Genomic DNA, 19,568 nt, shown 5'->3' with positions numbered 1-19,568 from the left:
AATCAGGGATAACAGGATAACAAAGGAGGTAAAAACTCAATAAATACTGAAAGATAGATATATGGGTTACATAATTTAAAAATAGGTACTGACCAGTAAGCTAAGTCGAAATATAAGGCCTAATGTACAACTACAACATCCTCGTGCACTCTATAATATATATCTTTTATCTTAATTTAAGGATTAAATCAGATTGCAACCTAAACAGTTCAAGCATCATCAACCAGTTCTCTTCCTAGAAGAAGAGCAGAAAACCATACCACTATAAAAACAACTAGTGCACTGCCGCTACTTGTTAAAATAGAAAAATATATTTCAAGTTTTACCAGCAAATACTCAGACAAAGAACAATCACCAGCATGAATTTAAGGCAGTCATACTTATTCTATCAGGGTACAAACGAAACACACAAAGCTTTCTCAATACTTGTCATTTGCTTTGCATACAAGACCCTCTTTAAGCAAGCACGGAGAGGTTCTCCGTTAGCATTCTATGGCCTAGGAGTAGGCGGAATGTAAGACAGAAGTAGGTAGATAGAACTATAGGCATGCAAGAGACTTTCTGAAGCTTCTTCTTGCCCTAAATTGGGGAAACCACGTCCAATTTCTGTACCACAAAACATTCCTGCCAGCGGAATATTAGGAAAATTATCCAAGATTGGGGAGCTATCAACATTTGGCTTCTCAAAGAAAAAATCACCACGGCCACAGCAAGAAAAGACTAAACCTCCGATGATATCCTTGTCCTTTAGCTTGCCAAAGTTTTCAGATACAGTGGCACATGAATCCAATGCATACTCTCTATCAGGAATATAATAACGAAATTTATCACCAGTCTTAATATCCAAACCTCCAACATACAGGTAATGATCATCTCCCCTGCAAAATCAAATTTGGCAAAAGTCAACAGCAGCATAGAATGCAGAAATAGCATATAGATGTTCAGGATACTCAATAACAAAATAGTGACATCAAGTGGGCATGTTAACCTCAAAAAAGAAAACGAGGACGTTACACAAACGAATCCTGGAAGTCCTTTGATCCTCAGCTGTTTTATAAAAATGAATTGGATAACCAAATTATAAAAGTTGCAGTTTCAAACACAACATATACAGTACGGAGTAAATTATTATGGTTAAAGTGAAATATATATTTATAATTGGTAATAATCAGAATTTAGGCAAGACAATAACATAATGAGAGCTCAAACAACAAAGTTGAACTCAATCCATAGTGATCTATAGACATTGGAAACAGAACCTTGAGCAATCATAATACAAAAACCGATTATGACTGTAAACCTAGGACTAGGTGAAAAGGTCTAATATACTATAGTGTTCGCTTCATGCTGCTGGCAAACCAGAATGAGTAGGTTGAACATTCTAATAGGGAGCATAGTGTTAATTATTTTGTTTCACATTCATTCTCGTTTTCTCTTAGAATGACGTCCAGTAGTGCTAGGGCCCACGGTACATGCCTTAGAACAGCCATCCACCGATCATGGGCCAAACACATGAGAGCTCGATTGTGTGGGAGATACATTAACTTACAAATTACGAGACCCCTGATCCAAATTATTGAATCAGCTTAACAGTTTGTTCTTGTTATTTTGTTGCTCTGGATGCTAGAAAATTGAGAAATATTTGTTTCATTGGGTAGTTTTGTTGGTCTATGTAAGATTTTTATACATGCAAATGGTTGATTTTGGGTGATTGATGTTAAGATTTGTAGTATGTTAAGTGTAAGTTCAACAACTAAAAGCATAGAGGCGAGAGCACTAGCCACCATAAATTGGCCGAAATGCATTAAAAATAAAAAATAAAAAAACCAAGCATAGTACCACGTCACATTCAACTATCACTGAGGAACAAAGAGGAAATAAAGATTTTTTTGGGTCAATACACAATAGTTACATTTTTTTCTAATTAAAAGTTTTTGAATTAGTTGTTATGGTTTTTCAATCTATTGATATTATGTTTTTTTTTTTTTTTTTTTTTTTTTTTTTTTTTTTTTTTTTTAAGATTACATAGTTATGATTTTAATCTGGTTAATAGTTTTCAGATTTGTTATCAGTTTTGGGTTACATAAGATGTATTTCGTTCATGATTATGGTTATATGCTTGAAAGTCATGGAATACTGTATAATAGTTGGGGGCAGATTAATAGTTACTCCCTCCGTTTTTTTTTAAATGCATCACTTGAGAATTTGCACTATTCATATGTTACATTTGACTTAATTTTTTCACTACTATATAATTCATAAACATGGTCATATAATATATTGTTGGATTTGTTACAATGTCTACTATCATAATATAATTTTGTTATAATTTTTACTAATATCTAATTAAAGATATTAATGGTCAAAGTTGTGTCTCGACAAGTGTGAAAACTCAAGTGATGCATTTAAAAAAAAATAGAGGGAGTATAATTTTACAATACATAGTTATGAAGTGGAAGATGACTTTAGCATGATGTTAGCCGTCTCAAATTTTTGCACGCATCAAATCTACTTAAAATTCTAGGTTTTTAATACAGAGTACTAAAACATATAAATAATTGTCCTAATAATTTTCTTAATATATAAAGTGATAAATATTATATTTAATGTGAGAAGGGATGTGCATCAAAAACACAATACACATGTGCATGAAAAACACAATACACATATGTGTATAGTCTGTATACTTTAAATTTATAGTATAGTTGGAAAGGGTGAGAATGGCTTATGGCTTCTTACACTCTTTATAGGACACTCAGTTTTGAGATACAAGCTTTCAGACTCATCTAAATTAAAACACCCACAAAAGAAAGACTCCTAAATAATTTTCAAAGTTCAAGTCCAAACCAAAAGTAAGATGTCCAGGAAGAGGAAAAAATACATAAATAAAAAAAAAAAAATAGCGAAAAAAAGAGATTGAATTACAACAACAAAGCTTTAGTCCAAAATAGAGAATGAATTAATGGTCAAGAAATCATATTAGGGTGTGAACACTTAAATAAATATAAATTAAAGGATTAAAATCATTATCTTATGTTCAAAAAATTTAATTAAGATCTGACACTTATCACCAAATAATTAAATAGCTTTGTAAATGCGAGAAATTTTAGTTTCAAAACAAAGTTTCATGGCAGTTATATATATATATATATATATATATATATATATATATATATATATCCAAGTGGAACCTTAAGCATCATCAACACTTTTCAAAATTTAATCTTACAATAGCATTGCAAAGCTTCAAATTGAATATAGATGGCGGAATGGGAAATCTATAAGGGCCAAGGAGATTGGGCAAAAAGAAAAAAGTCCAAAAAGAGGAAAATAGAAGATGAAAATACTGAATAATCATGAACATCTCATCTTTATAAAGGGCCATAACTAAGTCTCAACCTTTTCATCTTGAGCAGCCTTACACTTTGTTTGGATTAAAGGAAATGGAATGGAAAAGGAAGAGAAGGGAAATGGAGGGATGAATTATCTTTCATTTGGATAACGAATGAGGAAAGAAGAGAATTAAAGGGGGAGAGAAATGGAGAGAATAAATTGAAGAGATTGATCTCTCCAACAATGGAAAGATTTGGAAGGAAAACTCATCTTTCTTCCTTCCCCTTCTTTTCTCTTCCCTCCCCTTTATCTCCCTCCCCTTCTTTTCTTTCCCATTTCTTTATCCAAACACACCATTAAACTTTCAATGAGAATTGAGAAGCAAAACCAAAAGAGAACCAATTTTATTCCTTATTAGTAAAGCAAAAAATACTAAAGTAATTAATTGATTCAAAAGTAAAAATTCAATTTTGCATATATTTATATTTACTTCCTCAGTTTATTTTTAATCGCAACTTTGGAAATTTTACATTATTCAAAGTATCTATTTTGACCATCTTTTGTGATTTATACGTTATTAAAAAAGTGGTCATGTGAAATCTTGTTATATTTGTCTAGATGTATATTTCAAATTTTTTAACTTTTATAACTGGAAAAATAAAAATAAATAATCCCACCTTTGTTCGATCTTCTCAAAATAATCCGACCTTCTATTTATTCCAAAACAATCCCACATTCGATAGGGATCTTCTTTTAACAATCCTTAGTGACCGGTTTTCTTAGGTTATATGTCACGTGTCGACTTTTAATAGGCTTATTTTATTTATACACTTTTGACACCTTTAGCCCTGTCACACCATAATTTATTCACTTTTCAACTCATTAACACCCACACTCTTTATAAATCTCTCATACCTAATTCATTTTTTTTTCTTACACTTATTCACCACATCACCACTTTCCCTTCAATTGCCTTAATTTGTGTACAAATAGTAAATGTTAATAATATATTTTTGTAATAAAAATTACTTTAAATAAGTTTTCATTCAGCACCAAGAAACTAGAATTAATTTGAGAAGTGGAAAAATTAAGAGAATATCATGGGAAGCACCTTAATCATTTGTCTAATTATGATGATTTAAGAACCCCAAATTGATTATCAATTCTCGTTATAGGGTATGGTTCTTACTAGATCTTAATTCTATGTAGGGCAGTTCATCGGTCCAAGGCCGGACCGGACCGGACCGAAGACAAAAAATTAGAATTTTAAGAACCGAAGACCGGACCGATTAAGCTAGGACCGAACCCGTATCTGACCGAAAGAATCAGTCCAAAACCCGAACCGGACCGCTTTGGACCGATTTAAGATAATTTTTAAAAAGAATACTAAATTTTAATTAAGTTATGGAAAACACAAAAAAAAAGTAAAGGAAAAACTATATTTTAACGTCATTTTTACGTTTTTTTTTGTATGTTTAGTACAAAAAAACTTATAAAGTTAAAGTTTTCTAAGCTTATTAAGGATAATTTTAACCATTATTTAAGGTTTCATGCATATTTTTAAAAAAAAATTCGGTTCCGGTCCAAGACCGGTTTTTACAGGGTTTTGGACCGGACTGGACCGAAGACCAGAAAAATGAATTTCAAGACCCGAAGACCGGACCAAATAATTCGATCCGGTCCGGGTTCGGTCCGGTCCATTTTTTCGGTCCGGACCGATTTATGAACACCCCTAATTCTATGTACTACTTTTGTTCCCTGAAAGTACTTTATGATTACTATTTGCACACAAATTAATACAATTGATGAGAGATTGTTGATGTGTTGAGTGGGTGGTCTGGGTGTAATGAATAGGTGAATGAAGTAGGAAAGAGATTGTGAAAATTTGGGTGGGTGTAAGAAAAAGGTGGAAAATGTAGAAAGATTGTGGAAAGCCAAGTGGTGTAAGCAATAGTTGGAAAAAGTATGAGAGAGTGAATGGGAAGGTGTTTGCCAAAATATTAAAGTAAAATAAAAGTGTAAAGAACTTAAGAGCACACTAAAATGGGAGGAGCAAAGAACTTAACGGAGGAAGTGTATAAACACTAACCCAATGTAAGAATGAAACCTACTATAATACTAAAAGACCAAAACTGAGGGTTATCATTTTCTATCAATCCAGCAACTAAACATTTGCTAGATGTAGAGTACAATGAGCTGCTAATTGGTGAAGAAAAGAGAAAAACTAACGCAGAAATGCAGAATATGAGAGAAGCCAACTCTTTTTCCATATTAAAAACTTATCCAGCAAATAACTGGAAACTGCAAAACAAATACTTGTTTCCAAACTAAATTGAAGAGAAAATAAAAAAGAGAGGGTGAGAAGCCCCAAATTATGTAGACAAGCCCTTACTCCTAACTGATTCAAACTTCAAAGATTTAACCAAGCCCAAAGTCCAATCTATCAGTATATAAGTACATAATTTCATAATAAAATACAGCAAAAACTGCAAATTTTAAAATCTAATAAGCATTGATAGATACTCCAATATGTTTTAAAACCTTAATCATGTTTAGAAATATGAAATTCTCTAGAGGATGATCTGGTCTCTCATCAAATGTGTTGATAGCTCAGGGTGGTAGTTTTATGTTATTGCAACAAAACTTTTGCAGTAATCCCATTTATTGTACATCTTGCTCTAAGCATGGTTACATTCTTTATTGATTAACTAAAGAAGCAGCATATATAGTCCAAAAGATGTAAGTATGGAAGTCCATCTCTACTATAGTATCTAACAGAGTAGAATACCACTCGTGTTCAGTATATATATAAAAAGCATTCAAACACATTCGTTAGTGATTACACTAACAAAGTAGCATATACATATGCATGGGGCAGCAACATGTTCTTTAAACTTATATTTGTAATAAAATAATAGTCAGATGTCTTACTCTTGAACAGGATGATAGGCCACAGTCTTCACATATCTAGCCTGCTCTGAGCCAATGGAATATTTTCTTCTTTTTCTTATCCCAATGTGCAGATCAGAATCCGGGACTAGATCGCCCATCTGAATAATCCAGAAAGAATTTTTCTTCACATGCAAATAAATAAACATACAAGCAAAAAAGCATAGCCATATACAACCCCCCCCCCCCCCCCCCCACTCCGCCCAACACACACATATAGAAAATAACTACACTACCATGATCAGTTCTTAATTCCCTTTCCACTCTCAAGTTCTGTTGTACTAGAGTTAATGCTACACATTGCCAATTAAAAGCATCAACATAAAAATATACTCATAGTTGTTAGTTGCAAATCTTGCAATTATAAATATATATATATAAATAGCATTGAAAAATTCACATAATTTTCACATTTGAATACATGTTGAGGTCGATATCCAAATACTTGAGCCACTTATAAATTAAAACACTTCATTGCAAAGAAACAAGCATACCTCCATTTCAAAAGCATTTAGCAATCCTTCACCATCAAGAATCTCATTTTCTCCCTCTCGTTTGGCAGTCAACCATGTGGTAAAGTCAGGGGTACTCATTTTAGCAGAAACCACTTGATATGTTGGGCCCACGGCAGTAACTCCAGCTCCTACTGCATAATGAAATTCAATTTTCCCTTGACCTGCATATTAAGAAGAGGCCAAAGTCATATTTGTAAATACAATTCACTACTTAACTGCAAAAGAAAGCATTCAAGATAAAGTTTAAACTCTATCATATATGAAAAGTATTCAATGGCATGTGTGGGGTAGTAACTTTGAGAACTGAAGCCAAACAAGAAATGTGCAACAAGTTTAAACTCTAAAAAACCACATGCATAATATCCTATAGAAATACAACAAAGACAAGGTTTGGAGCAGTGTAAAAAGCCTATGATTGATAGCAAGAATTATTTATGGTTTTACATGAGCATGGGTACAATCTGGAAGTTAATTCTCTGCATAAAACTTTTTACTTCAATAACAAAAGTAAACTTTGTACAGATATGTGCAGATGATGAGTACTAAAGATCACACATGAATGGCCATGACAATTATATTGTCCTCGCTCCTCAGAGAGAAGACATACGACTTGTCAACTCAAACATGCTAAAGCTTATGAACACAAGAGTACTACACTACTGAAGGCTTAATCCCTATGATAGGGTTGGCAACATGAACCAAGATTTTATCTTAATATGCATATCACAAATTTGCAGATGAGAATAAGAATTCACTTTAATAAATCAAAGTTACCAAGGAATCCAAGGCATTGTTTTAAATCTGAGATCTGGTCGCAATTGCAATAACAATTGCAGAATCACTTGTAATATGGGTGGTTTGTCGCGATGTAGTGATGTGGCTATGTTTAATGCCATGGTCCAAGGTACTAAATAAAATAAGGCAGTTCATGCAGCATGGCCTCAAACCAAAATGAATTCATAACAAGAATGCTTCCAAGTTCTCAAATTTAAAATTGGTGCACTTTACAAGAAAATCCTGAATAGTGAATGTGAACATAAGGTAGGTAACAACAAACAATATCATCTAATGCAGCAACATCCCTCGCACATACAGAATCCCCACTCTATCAGTAATACAATTACCAAGGTTTTTGTATCAGTTCATACAACATAAACCCTAACCCAAATGAACGTATCATAGATGCTACCAAAGAAACTAAAATTATAGCAGGGAAATTTCTGTATGCAAAAAGAGAAGGCAATATGTTATACCACCAAATGTAGTTCTCTCCATTGCAAAAACAAGAGCAACAGCATCATAAGATGATTCCTGTCCTTGATGTGTTGAAATGATTTCTGTATCAATGCTTGAATGCCTGAAACTGCAAATTTCATTTCCAGCAATGACAGTTTTTTTAGACAACGCATAATCTGCAGGACACAAAAGTCAGCGGTCAAAAAAAGAAAAAGTATGAAGTTAATCATGGGAAAGCTAAAATCAGAAATACACAGTTTAAACACAAAAAGAAAAGCAATACACTAAAGTAGCCACTTTACCCTGGACCTAAGCCAAGCCGCTTGAAGGACTAAATGGCTAATATCAAGGTCAAACATAGAGTGCATTGTAAATCATGATGAAACAATAAACTTGATTTCAACAAGCAGAAGGAATGGAATATTGGAAGCAATCATAATGAAATAGTCAACTACACTTGGCCAAAACCTAATGAAAGCCTTAAGCCATAGGGATCTAGGGTGCTCAACTCAACCAACAAAGAAGGACCAACTAATATTGTAGGTTCCAACAATTGCCCAAGTGATATCAATAATCTAAGTAATATAGTAGGTTCCAAAAGGGATATGGATAGACTAGCCCATGGAATAATAGATGGACTAATGAAGAGCAGTTCAATAGGATTTGGCCTATCATTCTTTAGCAGAAATCATTATAAATCAGCAATGATGATCAATCCAGCATAACAAGAATTTAGTTATTATGGATTTATGATCATGATTGGTGAAGCAAGGAATATCCGCCGAGCCAGCATTTTGCAATTTAAAACCATTTTAGAAAAAGCCAAAGGAATACATACAATATGTACCAAATGACTATTTTCAGAAAGTAATAGCGAAATGTATGCCTAAACAAATCAATAGCTGCTCTACTAAAACATAGCTAGAAACATCTCCCTACTCTTTACCACTCATGTACCACTTGCTTCACCTCAGTACAGGTGCATTTGAAATTTTGAATATCAGGTACTCTGTACTCACCAGATGGCCAGAAAATTGGTCCCCGTTGTCAAGATCATTTATCAGCTTCAAATCTCCTTCTCCCACCCCTCTAGCCCCCTTCCATTCTCCAAGGCTTCAGGTTGATCTCCAAGCTCAGGATTTTTTTTTTTTTTTTTTTTTCCCAAAGGCCAAACAGCTCTGATATCAATCTCCTTAACATTTTCACTAACCTGCCTATACCTCTCAGTGGTACTGTGGTTACTTGCTTTAAAATTTGTGGGCTATGTTTATAGTCTTTTTTTGGAAATTCATTTATACTGGTTTTATATAATAATTTCATTAACATGTCTAAACCAGCTCTTTAGGGAAGTCGATGCTTGAGATATATGATGGTCGTGGTAATGGGAAATAATTGAGAACTTATTATCATTAAGAAAAAAAATCTAATACAAAGTTGCCAACTCAACTGTTTAGAAACAAATTGCAGCTTGTCAGAAAGTGAAACTATTACAACATTGTTTTCCCAAAAGAGTTTAACATGCAATGGTTGGGCATAATCTTTACCTTCAGGACGTACAATTACAAAATCTAGCTCAATGGAATAAAGGAACAAAATCAATGTGCCATTATTGGAGGTTTTCATGTACTATTCAGAAAATTCATTCTAATTGAGCTCTTATGCACTTGCAGCGACATAATTTGGGTAGACATGCATCTCAAAGAAGGATTGATCAAAAACCTCACCACAACATACACATGGGTATATTATTAGAACTTATTAAGGAAACATGGAAAGAGTGGTATCACAATTGTTGATGATACATGCAATGATCCATAATAGAGGCTACTCATTGATTTCTAGATAGTTTAGGAGTTCGGGATATTAGCAAATAGTCTGTAGATCATTGCCTCCTTTCTAAAAAAAAAATAAGCGGTTAATATTATGTTCTGCACCATAACAGGAGACATGTAGCTAAACATCTATGAACACCATGAGTAGCTAATACTCTCTAAAGTCTAAACCTTGCCTTGATCATATTTGTCCAGCAAATATGAAATCAAATTTATACATGTGATGAGCAGCATAAATTCACAGACCTTATTGGTGATACGGACTAATACAATGCAAAGCAAAAACTTTATCCTCTCTAACAAATAAGAAATGGACTGCAACTAGGAGGGAACTTCAGAGCGTACACATAATTGCTTCAAGCATTGGCATTTAAACTTTAAATAGCATAGCCAGCCAAATTCTTCCTCTTACTCAACTTAAATTTCACTTGAACTTTCATTTACTCCTTATAAGAGAAAATTACTGTTTCTAAAGTTAGTACAAACTTTGTTTATCAATCTTGAATTTTTCGGTTTTTATTTTCCCTCCTAAAATAAGCATGCATGTCATAGCACTAATTTTGAAGTTCTCTTCATCTCTTAGGAGCAATTTACAAGTGATAATATAAAATAGAGAATGAAACTCACCCAACTTTTCGAGAACAGGTTTCATATGAGCTTGTGAATCCTATATCACCATAATGAAAAACAAAATTGAAGCATATAACCAAAAGATATTTCAAAGGGGAAATTATAGCTTTTAAGCAAGAAACAAATGAAGAACTCACTCCAAACATTATGATTGCCTCAGGGGATGTGAGACCTGATACAAAAGCTGAAAAACCCCTCAGGTCCATCACAAACTTGTCAATACTACCTCCCTATCAATACAAAAATTGTTCACTTTTAATGTTCAAGTTCTGCTAATTTAATGGTGATGAAATTGACTATGTTACAAAGCATATACCTGTTTTGCTTTTGGAAGTGAGATGATACCAACTTTAAGGCTGGGCAAATATCCAATTGTTAATGAAATACCCCCATCGTGCAGAGGACAATGATCATCATCATCATCATCATCAAAATTTGGGAACCTCACCTGTCCAGTTCTTAAGTCAATAATAAGCTACACAAATAAATAAGCTATCATAAAATGCAACGGACTGCGTGATCAAGTTAGGAATTAAGATAAGAAATAGAGAAAGAATGGAAGAAGACAGAGGAAGATTGATTTATATTAGCCAAAGGCTTTCAAGGTTACAAAATAATGGCTTTAGACAATCACTCTCAAATATACCAATACAAATTTCAGAATACCTTCTCACTCCTCACTTCTTGCTATTTAACTTAATCTATTACAAGTGATGTGGCATGAGCTTTAATTGATTCATTAACTAATTCTTGTCTTCTTCCATAAGCTCCCAAAATAGCCAGTGCAAAGCAAAAGTGCACTGCAGCTGTAGCAGCTCCTACTGTAGTAGTTTGTTGTTGCCCCCCCCCCCCCCCCCCCCCCCCGCTGTTGTCCCCTCCTGCAGAAGGTGCACACAATGGGTGGCTTGGGTTGATTCATTGCATTACTTCTCCACCCCCCCCCCCAAAAGCACCACCTTGTCCTCAAGCTGGAAGTTGGGAAATCGCTCAATGATTGACTTCGCCTCCTCCCATGTAGCTTCAAATTCCGGTAACCTTTTCCATTTCACCAAGACCTCTTAAACAACCTCCCTGCCCTATCCACCACCAACTCCAATTCGGGAGTGATGAATGCGACAACCCCAAATGCTGGTTGAGCTCGGTAGATCCCCTATTACTCTTTTTAATTGAGAAACATGGAACACTGGATGAATACGACAATTCTCTGACAACTCCAAATTATATGCAACCTTACCCACGCACTGAATGACCTTGAAAGGCCCATAGTATCGCGCTGCAAGCTTCACAGAACGCTGCAAGCTTCTTTTCATGACCTGTTGGGCATGCATCAGGTTTTATTTCAGCTCATCCTACACGCCCCCACCTTCATCATCTTAGGATAATACCTTCCATGGGGAACACAAAATGGAGACATTTGTGTGGAAGAGTAAACTGCAGTATTATACGAAAACTCGGCCCATGGCAGCCACTTAGCCCACATCTTAGGTTGTTCTCCAACAAAACAACGAAGATATGTCTCGAAGCCCTTGTTGATTACTTTGGTCTGACCGTCGGTTTGGGATGGTATGAGGTGCTTCTTTCTAATTCTATCCCATGCAAGAGAAAAAGTTCTTTCCAAAATTCACTAAAAAATGTCACAGCCTAAAACAGGTGTCATAGCCCGATAAAATGAGCATATTTCGACAGCGTATCCACCACTACCAAAATCGTATCAACTCCCTTCGATCGTGGCAACCCATCCACAAAATATATTGTTATATCTTCCCACACTGCCTCTGGAATCGACAATGGTTATAGCAACCCCGCCAAAGAGAGTGTTTGTTTTTTTGACAATGAGGCAAGCTCGCACATGATCATGTCGCGCCTCATCCCTTGCCAAAACCATTCCCTTGCGATCCTCAAATAAGTCTTCGTTTCTCTTGCGTGTCTGCCATCTGGCGAGTCATGGTAAGCCTTAAATAGAGTCGGTTTTAGGCTAGAATTCTTCGACAACACCACTCACCCCTTGTAAAGTAGTCGGTTTCCTTCTATCATATACCTTTTACTCTCTTTCCCATCTAATATGTCATGCTTCAGTATACTTAACACCGCATCCTCTAAAATACTCCCTCCGTCCCAAATTACTCGCAAAGTTTTGACTTTTTGCACTATTCACACATCTCATTTTGACCATCTTTTTTAGCTATTATATGAAAGCCAATGTAGTCATGTAAGATGTTGTTCGGTCTATTTTAATGTATAGTCTCTTAATATAAACTTTTTATAACTTTTATAAATATATATTAAAAGATATTGACGATCAAATATGTGCATCGGCAAGCATGTCTAGTCAAAATGTTGCAAGTAAACTAGGACAGAGGGAGTATCTCTCTCTCTCTCTCTCTCTCTCTCTCTCTCTCTCTCTCTCTAATGCTTCCCAATTAACACCTTGTGTGGTTACCAAAGCCGCCAGCTCTAACTCATCCTCCCCCCTTCACGAGAGGGCGTCCACGACCCTATCTAAGGACCCAAGTTTGTATTAAAGGTCAAAATCGAACCCGACTGATTTCTGAACCCATTTTTAATACTCCATTCCAATCTCTTGATGTTAGGTAATGTGTCGTAAGCTCTGTTGGTCACTTTGAACCACGAATCTCCTCCCTCAAAGGTAATGCTTCCATTTTTGAACCGTCATACACACCGCCATCAATTCTTTCTCATACACCGAGTTGCCTCGATCGCCTGACCTAAGACCTTGCTAAAGAAAGCAATTGGTCTTTGTTCTTCCATCAAAACCGCGTCGTGAACATTTCAATGCATCAGTCTCCGCAATAAATTCTTTATGGAAATTGGGCATGGTAAGCACTAGAGCAGTAGACATAGCCTTCTTCAAATTCACAAAGGCTTGTGTGGCTCCACTGACCACTTAAAATTATCTTTCTAAGTTGGTCAGTGAGTGGATGAGCAATGTGAGCATAATGGGAAATGAATTTCCTTTAGTAGCATGTAAGGCCCAAAAAGCCTCTAAGTTCTCTCAAAGTTTTTGGAGTGGCCAAGTAATCATGGACCTCACCTTCTCTTGGTCAACAACAACCCCATTCTTCGAAATTACATGGCCTAACTAAGCCACTTCACCTTTGCCAAATTCAAAAAAATTTCAATTGGCAAACAGTTGATGTTCTTTTAGTGTTGCTAAGACAATTTGCAAATGTTTCACATGCTCATCTTGACTAACACTATACACAATAATATCATAAAAAAATGTAAGTAAGAATTTACGAAGATAAGGTCGGAATAAATTTTACCAGTGCGTTAACTCGTAATGACCCTCATGAATGCGAAATGTCATCTTGTGTGTATCCTCGAGTTTCACTAGTATTTGATGATAGCTGGCTTGGAGGTCGAGTTTTGAGAATACTTGAGCACCATCCAATTCATCTAATAGTTCATCAATGACCGACATTAGATACTTATCGAGGACGGTTTCTTGTTGAGAGCCCATTAGTCAACACAAAAACACCACAACCTGTCCTTCTTCTTGACAAGAAGAACCGGGCTAGACAGCAGGCTAGTGGAGGGCCAAATTAGACCCGCCTCAAGCATTTCACGAATGAGCTTCTCAATCTCATCCTTTTAAAATTGCGGGTACCTATATGGTCGAAAGCTAACCGGGATTGCTCCCTTCTTTGAGAGCTATAGCATGTCCATGGCCCCTAGATGGAGGTAGCCCCTTGGGACTCTCAAACACCTCAGGAAATTCCATGAGGGATCCTTTTAAAAACTCAAGATCTTCTCTTTCTTGCTCACTCACAATCTCCTTCATTTGATTTAGCTCCACAAGTATTCCTCCCTTCTCCTTACGCAATGTTTTAATCATTGCCTTCAAGGTTATCCCGATGAGGGACAAAGAGAGGTCTCCCTTAAGGCTCACGGTACCCTACACTGAAAACTCATTTCTTGAGTTTCCCAATTTGTAAGCACTGCCCCAAGCTTCTCTAACCATTGTACTCCAAGAATGAGGTCAGATTTCCCTAAGTGATAGGGTAAAAATCATCTACTACCTGTACCTCATCACAAGAGCTTCACTCCTAAACATTGCCCTTGTCCCTTCACTGCCTCTCCATTGCCTATCGAAACACCAAACACTCCACTACCTACTATTGGTATTCCCAACTTCTCCATTGTGAACAAGGATATAAAATAGTGAGTGGCCCTTCAGTCAATCATCACTACTACTCCCTCACCCTCACTTGTTCCCAATAGTTTCTTTGTTTTAGGATTTGTGGTCCCCACTAATGAGTTAATCGATATTTCGACAGGCTACTCTTCCTCTTCCTCTTCCTCTTCCTCTTCCTCATGCGCCCCTTCTAAGGCCGCGAACTCGCCTTCACCACCTTCCACGAACTCTTCCTTTACTAAAAGCACACTTAGCTCCTTCGCCTTACACACATGATAAAATCCCCATCTTCCATCAAACTTGAAGCATAGCTCTCTTGTCTTGCAGCTCCCTTTCTCTCAGTCTCCTAACTTCTCCACTAAAACGTGAAGAGTTTAGTGTGGATTTAGCCTTTGAGGCATTGTGTGAATTAGCTTAGCCCATTGAACTTTGGGTTGGCTTGCTAAGCTGGCTAATAGAGTGAAAAGTGGCAGATTGGGCCTTCCCACTTCCCCTCCTAATAAGGTGCATGCTGGACTCCGATTAAAATACGAATACAGACCCAATTTAGAGAAAGCCCTACCCGACTTCTTTAACCTATGGATCCGATTCCGTTCTTCCACTCGGGTCGCTAAGTCCATAGCTTGCTCGAGAGTAAACAGGTTAAGCATCCGGATCTCAGCCTATATGTCCTCCTTCAATCCATTCACAAACTGTCCTTTCATAAGACTTTCAGGCACGTCAAGAAAGGCGACGTCGTTTCAAAGATCTCCCTCCTGTACTTCGCAACCGCGTAGAAGTGTGCGCCATCGCCAGCCACTGTTCATGCAGTGTGCTCGCGTTCATCGGTGGTCGAAGCTGGGTTAAAGCCCTATCCTTCAAATCTTCCCCGCCCGCAACAGCCTTCTCTGGTTCTCCCATTTATACCACCTCAACGCCTCATTCTCCATTGAAACCACACCAACTTGAAGTTATTTGTGCTACATGAGGTTGTAGAACTTAAAATATTATTCAGGCAGAGTATCCACCCATCGGAGTCGTTGCCGGAAAATATGGGCTTATCAAGCTTTTAGTATTTCTAATATCCCCAACCTCCATGGTTCACCGCTCTCCCAACCTCTTGGTGGTTCCCTCTCTATGTCATTTCTCAAGACCAAAATGTCTCCTACGACCACCACCGGCGCCGAACTAAGATGAAATATTTCTACTTTTCTCTCGTTGATGTCAACACGTCAACATTCCCTGAATCTCTTCGAAGATTTTGTCCTGATTGCTTTTCTGCTTGTTGGTTGTGGTCATCCCGGATCCCCTCAAGCCGTCGCGCCTCGGCTTCTTGCTACTTTGAGAACTGCTTCGACAAATGACTTCTAGAGTGCTTCCATACTCTCGGTGATAGTCTAAAATATGTTAAGTTTCGAAACCACGTTCTTGGATTCTTGTTCACCCTTTTTTGAAACAAACTCTTGAGAATTATGTTACATGGACTCGCGAACGAGTGTCGGACACGGACACATGTCCAAGTTATGTCCAAGTGTCTAATTCGGCGAGTAGCAAAATTTTAGGGCACGGGGACTCTGTCTGATATTTGGACACAGGTACGGGGACACGTCGATACGTCACTTAAATTTAAATAAATAAATAATACATCACAGAAGCTTTACATTTTTCATTAAGTCCACCCCTACTTTCTTCATTTTATTTGCTCGGTAAATTCTCCCAATAAATGGCAGTCTTCTTCTCTTTTTAGACAATGCCCTCACGCTTGATTAGCAAAACTAAAGACAATTTTGGTGATCAAAGAAACCTTACAAAGATTTTACAAAGAACATAGAAGCATTTAAATTTAAAATATTCTAATCTTGGAACCACATAGGAATGATGTACAACCACTTCTTGTGAAGATTCTTTGTTTTCTCTCTCCCACTTTTTTCCTTTCAAATAAGAGATTAGGAAATTTACGGCATTCAGCCTTCCATTAATGGTTGTAAGCACTATTGACCCCTTACCACCATAAGTGGAACCCATCGATATGGCAAGTGTAAGGGCATATTACTCAAACCCATGGGTACAAAAGCCAATTATCGATTGTTCCCTCTAGCTTTTTCTATTGTAAAGATGAAAACAGTGACATGTGGTCATGGTTTATGAAATGCATTTGGCATCAAGTCATCCAAGGGGGAAGATTATGTGTCATTTTCAAAAGACATAAAGGGATTTTGGCAACAATGAGAAGTTGATAGTAGTTAGGAAGATATGTTTTCAATAGATATTGAATTTCTCTAACTCAAATATCCTTTTGGAAAAGTTGCACATGCTTTTTTAATCTTTAAACGCAACGATGATAAGTTTACACTATTCACACACACTCCTTTAACTATCTTGATTTATACGATAGAAAAAGCAAAACCGTGTGGTTTTTTCGTTGGATTCATCTCGATACGTACAATCACACTAAATTTTAATGATTTTTACTAAAGTAAGATAAGGGATATTAATGGTATAAAATGTGCATTGGCAAATGTGAAATCTCCCATGGTGTTAACGGAACGAAGAATGCAATAATAAATTAAATTAAAATTTTAAAATAATTGAGTACTTTGTAACAATAAAATTGGTGAGTAGAATGTCAAAGCCCGTTGATACTTATGGATATTTCATTTCATTGGTGGCTAATTCACCACACGATGGCTTAAGATAAGGCGTGAAACCCACTAATACACTAGAGGCTTTTCATAAGGTTATGAAAGATGCTCGTTGCTTGCCATTAATTGCCTTCATTTGGGTGAACTCCTTTGTTACAAGACAAGGTTGGGAAAGAAGATTAAAAAGGCCATGATTTCATTGTATGAAAACATGTAAGAAAGGGGTGAAATCTCGTACTATTGTTTCTTTTAATTACAACTAAATGTGCGGAGGTCGGGCTAGGGTAAAGGTGGTAACAAACATTGCTAATCTTGCACTTGTAAGAATTTAAAAAACTACAATGCTCCCGTGTGCTTTTGGTTTTGTTGGGGATGTGGTCATCCCAAGTCCCACATGGAAGACATAAGGAAGGGATGATTTCCTTATAACTAGAGCACACTCAATTAGTATGAGGCTTTTTTGGAAGGTGCCCAAAAATAAATTCATGCTTGGCCAAAGCAGACAATACCATTATAATGTGGAGTAGAGTGTACGTGTGGCCCGCCAAGGTGGATGACTCGGGCACAACAAGTGGTATCAGGTTCGGCGGGACAAACACGGGCGTTATGTGCGTGGGACGCTTCCTCAAATGTATGACCTCGCAATTGTGGTGCCTAGCGTCGAAAGTTCTTCTGATTTTTTGGCTTAGGCGGCGTGTCTCGTGGTGAAAGCGGCGATGCAAGATAGTTATAATTGGTCCTTGGTCTGAGGCCAAGAGTTTATGTGGTCCTTGGTCTGAGGGGAGGTTTGTTGGGATTGTTCATCCCAACACCCACATGGAAGAAATAAGGAAGGGATGACTTCCTTATAAGTGGAAGCACACTCAATTAGTATGAGGCCTTTTGGGATGTGGCCAAAAACAAATATGTGTGGGCTAGGCCCAAAGCAGACAATATCATACTAATTTGGAGTGGAGTATGTGTGTGGCCCGACAAGATAGCCCAACTTATCTTATGTTGATTTTGTTGATCCTTTATTTACTACACTTAACTGCTTAAGTATGAACAAAAATATTTGAAGAGATTTTAATCATCTCGGACGTCTAAAGTAAGAAGGATAAGGATAGAGAATTATGGGTGAGATAAGGATAAAATAAAGTGTTATCCTTTATTTGGTATAAGATAGGGATAATAGTAGGATAACTCTATCTTCAAGTGTTTACACATCACAAACAATATCATACAAATATACAATAAATTCCAGCACAACATTCACAAGACAAAAACAATCTCACCTCTTTTAAACAGTCAGTTTCCGCGTCCCTTCCAATGATCCCATTGACATCACATGTAACAATCGGGATTTTAGAACCCAATTTCTCAGTAATCTACAAATACATTACAATTCAAAAGTTAGTTTCATAACCCCATTACAATTTTCAGTATAAAAAAAATAACAATTGAAAGAGATAGAAGATAAAATTACAAGTTTATGAGCATCATCGAGATCAAATTTATGACAAATCGAGAGAATAGCAAAATCAGGTCGAATTGGCTCAGAAAGAACCTTGTCAGTCACCTCATTCACAGCTTCCTGCAACCAAATCAAAGAAATGAATTCAATTCAATTAATTCAATTCAATTCGACATTAATGGAGTCAGGGTTAGATGAGAGAGGAGAGAGAATTTACCCAAAGGCTGGTATTCAAAGAGAAGACAGATAATAATTTGGGACGAACTAGAATACGACTACAAGTGCCATTCCAATTACGGCTAACGCATGCGGCTGATGCGAAAGTTTTGGCCGGGAGTTTGGAGAGGATTTTCTGCAGAAGGAAATCATCGAGCTCTGATATCTCGGCACCGTCGATGGGGCGTGGGATTTTTGGTGGGTTGTCCATGGAATTGAATTATTTGTTTGCCGGGAGAACAAGGCAATCAAATGAAATGGGTGTTCCTAAAAATGGAAAAAAAATTTAAAAAATATTAACATTTCAATTAGTTCATCATGGAGCAATATATCACAATTTGAATTAGCGTTTTTGCCTTAAAAATCACTTATGTATTTCAAATAGCAGTTTTATCTAAATCAGACCTTAAAGTAGCGATTTTTCCTCCTTTTTATCGTAAAAGATACACTTTTTATCATTATAGGTGATTTGGAGGACCCATAATTACGTGTGAAAGTTGGATTTACGATTTGATTCCGGTTATAGCCTAAACAGAAACCAAACCGTATTCAAATCAAACCAAATTATATTGCTATTCAGTCCAAACCAAACCGAGTTGTTTTTTATTTGGTTTTCACAACAAAAAA

The 19,568-nt window shown here is 36.5% G+C and overlaps 1 protein-coding gene across 1 annotated transcript; it reads right to left on the bottom strand.

The window, feature by feature from the left end:
• Window positions 1-292: 292 nt before the first annotated feature.
• On the bottom strand, window positions 293-19,152 carry LOC145566353 (F-box/LRR-repeat protein At5g63520-like). Its single transcript, XM_081625799.1, has 10 exons — window positions 18,943-19,152; window positions 18,738-18,845; window positions 18,547-18,639; window positions 10,812-10,943; window positions 10,633-10,725; window positions 10,493-10,532; window positions 8,051-8,209; window positions 6,777-6,958; window positions 6,265-6,383; window positions 293-878 (listed from the first exon to the last, which is right to left on the bottom strand). Exons 1-10 carry the CDS (start codon window positions 19,150-19,152, stop codon window positions 491-493), a joined length of 1,524 nt encoding a protein of 507 aa, XP_081481925.1. The 3' UTR covers window positions 293-490.
• Between the last annotated feature and the right edge of the window lie 416 nt (window positions 19,153-19,568).

This window comes from Chenopodium album, chromosome 11 (assembly GCF_948465745.1).
Source record: "Chenopodium album chromosome 11, dcCheAlbu1.1, whole genome shotgun sequence".
Classification (NCBI taxonomy): Eukaryota; Viridiplantae; Streptophyta; class Magnoliopsida; order Caryophyllales; family Amaranthaceae; genus Chenopodium; species Chenopodium album.
The sequence above is the reverse complement of the archived record's forward strand: the minus strand, read 5'-3'. Positions and strand labels throughout refer to the sequence as shown.